We start from the raw sequence: 3,401 nt of genomic DNA on the forward strand, positions 1-3,401 counted from the left end.
GAAAATACGGCCTCAACTTTCGAGCAGTCATTACTAAAGCTAGTGCAATCTTTTCTAATTCACTGTATCTCAACTCGGCTCCTCGGAGGGCGTGACTGACATAATAAACAGGCTTCTGATCGGTCCCTTCCTCTTTGATGAGTACAGAGCTAACAGCAATTTCAGTGGCCGAGAGATAGACCCACAATTTTTCTCTGGGCTTAGGCTTTGCCAAGACGGGCAGTTCAGCTAGGTGTTTTTTCAAATCTTGAAAGGCCTGCTCGCAATTGTCATCCCAACCGAATTTCTGCGCTTTTCTCAGAACTTGAAAGAAAGGGTAACTACGATGTGCAGATCGGGAAATGAAGCATGACAGGGCTGCAATTCTCCCTGTCAATTTTTGTACGTCCCGGACAGACTGAGGAGAGGGCATGTCCACGATGGCTTGGATTTTCTCCGGGTTAACCTCAATTCCTCGGTCCGTGACCATTAACCCCAAGAACTTTCCGCTTTTAACCCCAAACACACATTTTGCCGGGTTAAGTTTTATTCTGAATGTTTCAGAGTGGCGAAAGTTTCAGCTAAATCATCAATAAAATGAGCAACTTCACGGGTTTTGATTAGAATGTCATCCACATATACCTCGATATTGCGACCTATCTGTTTCTGAAAAACAAGGTTCATCAATCGCTGGTACGTAGCCCCCGCTTTTTTTAATCCAAAAGGCATCACAACATAGCAAAAGGTACCCCCGGAAGTAATGAAACTAGCTTTATCTTGATCTTCTAAAGCTAAAGGGATCTGATGATATCCCTGATATGCATCCAGAAAGCTTAACAGTTCACATCCAGAAGTGGAATCGACTAGCTGATCGATCCGAGGGAGCGGATAACAATCTTTCGGGCAAGCTTTATTCAAGTCCCTGAAATCAACGCACATTCTCCATTTCCCAGTAGATTTTGGGACGAGAACTACGTTCGATAACCAAGAAGGGAAATTGACTTCCCTAATGTGCCCGGCCTTCAGCAATTCTTCCACCTGTTTTTCAATTACTTTATCTTTTTTCGGGCCGAAATGTCGCTTTTTCTTCTTAACTGGCCGGGATCCCGGGAGGATGTTTAATTTATGCTCGGCCATTCGGGGCGAGATCCCGGACAATTCCTGCTGAGACCAAGCAAAGACGTCAACGTTAGTTTTCAAACATTGCAAGAGGTTTACCCGGGTGGCTGCGCAGATATCTCGGGCTACCCGGACGTTTTTCCCTGGCTCAATTTCTACCACTTCCTGCTCTTCTTCAGCCACAAAGTGCACTTCTCTTTCTCGGGTCTCCCCTTGGTGCTTTTTCTCCTTCCCTTCCCTCCTTGCTTTCTTTTGATCAACCCAGACTGTTTCTCCATAACATCTTCGAGAAGAGGGCTGATCGCCTTTAACTTCTCCCACCTGTCCTCGCACTTGGAATTTGATTTTTTGATGATAAGTTGAGGCCACGGCCTTCATTTCATTCATGGCCGGCCTTCCCAGTATGACATTGTAGGAAGACGGGGCATCCACCACTGTGAACGTGGTCATCACAGTCTTTCTCAAGTCTCCCGTGCCTAGGGTTAAGGGTAGAGCAATTTCTCCCTCTGGATATACGGCGTAGCCAGCGAATCCGAATAGGGCAGTTTCAACGGTTTCCAGCTGGTATTCATGTAGATCCATTTGAACTAGGGCCTCTTTGAAAATGACATTGACAGAGCTCCCATTGTCCACGAAAACCCTCAATACGTCGTAATTGGCCACTCGGGCCTGAATGACAAGAGCGTCATTGTGGGGCAGGCTCACCCCTAGGAGATCTTCTGGTCCGAAGCTTATAACCGGCTCGTCTCTCCACCTTCCATCAACCTCTAAACATTCCCTCCTACTCCTCGCTTTTCTATCCCGGTTAGAGTCACCATCGGTAGATCCTCCTGAAATCATTTTGATTATCCCTCGACTTGGGGAGGGATCTTTCCTTTCTGCTGGTTTGATTCTCTCCTCCCGGGTATTCATGTCTCCTCCCCGCCTCCCACTTGAGGTGCTTTCCGTCTTTGGTGGCATATTCGATATCGGACGTCTAGATAACCATGGTGGCTGTCTAGACTTATCTCGCGAAGGGTGAGGCACTGACATAGGATGCTTATTGGAATTCCTCCTCAGGACCCGGTATTCATTGGTATGGTGGGCACAATCTTTATGGAGGGTACAATACCTTTTTGTTCTGGCCTTGGGGTTCTTGCTACAGAATTGGGAGGAGGGGCTTCATCTGATCTGCATTCTTGAATCTCTCTGTCTCGGGCAACTCTCAAAAGTACATGGGAGAAATGTCCTGAGCCGTTCTTCTTGGGGGCTCTATCTTCGGTTTTGATAGCCCGATCTCCTCTTGCTCTTTTCAAGGCCTCTCTCTTCTGGTTTTGTGCTTCTTCCATATTAATGTATTTCTCTGCTCGGGATAAGAGATCCTCGAAATTACCTGGCAATTTTTTTGTCAAGGATCGGAAGAAATCCCCTTCCCATAGCCCTTGCATAAATGTGGTGGTTTTCGTCTCGGGTGCACAGGTTGGTACATCCAGGGCCACCCGGTTGAACCTTTTGAGATATGCTCTCAAGGTCTCATCTTGCCTCTGTTTTACCTCAAATAAACTGAAAGCGGTTCTCTTGTACTTCTTGCTGCTGCTAAATTGATGCAAGAATACCTTTTGAAAGTCCTCGAAGCAACGGATGCTTTGTGGTGCCAACCCTTCAAACCATCTCTGTGCAGAATCGACCAGAGTGGTGAGGAACACTTTACATTTAATCGGGTCTTCATAACAATGTAGCATGGCCATATTCTCGAAACGAGCGAGGTGCTCCTCAGGGTCAGAGCTCCCATCATAATCTTTGATTTTCGCTGATTTGAAATGTCCGGGGAGTGGTTCTTGAACAATGATGTCAGAAAACGGGCAACCCTTGACGACAAGAGCATCGCCTTTAGAACCAACCTGCCCTTCTAACACTTTCAACTTTTTTCTTAACACTTCCAATTCTTCCTCAACAGTGGGAGACTTAGAACCCGCGCTCGATTCCCTTTCTTCTTCCCTTCTTTCTTCTTCTAATGGCTGTTCACGCTGCTGCTCGGGACGACTGTCATGACGGGAGGTGGCCTTCTTCGTTGCAGCCATCTTAACCGCATCAGCTATAATCCTTTGCAACTCTTCAGGAGTTAGATGGATGGTGGGCTGAGGACCATTAGGAGGAGGACCACCCGCACCAGAAAGACGGGTATTGTTTTCCTCTTGGACTCGAGAGGTGTCTTGGTTAGCTCTCCTAGTAGGAGCCATATCAACGCCTTTAGAGCTCAGTGTTTCCCACAGACGGCGCCAATGATGTCACCCGGGCGAAATGATCGAGTCGGGTCGGGAACT

The 3,401-nt window shown here is 47.2% G+C and overlaps 1 protein-coding gene across 1 annotated transcript; it reads right to left on the reverse strand.

Moving 5' to 3' along the window:
• Positions 1-525: 525 nt before the first annotated feature.
• LOC140817850 (uncharacterized) lies at positions 526-2,058 on the reverse strand. The gene has a single exon (XM_073177643.1). It carries the CDS (start codon positions 2,056-2,058, stop codon positions 526-528), a length of 1,533 nt encoding a protein of 510 aa, XP_073033744.1.
• Between the last annotated feature and the right edge of the window lie 1,343 nt (positions 2,059-3,401).

The sequence above is a fragment of the Primulina eburnea genome, chromosome 17 (assembly GCF_022965805.1).
Source record: "Primulina eburnea isolate SZY01 chromosome 17, ASM2296580v1, whole genome shotgun sequence".
Taxonomy (NCBI): domain Eukaryota; kingdom Viridiplantae; phylum Streptophyta; class Magnoliopsida; order Lamiales; family Gesneriaceae; genus Primulina; species Primulina eburnea.

Coding starts and splice junctions, on each gene's coding strand:
- LOC140817850 (XM_073177643.1), bottom strand. CDS start 2,058: ATGCCACCAAAGACGGAAAGCACCTCAAGTGGGAGGCGGGGAGGAGAC.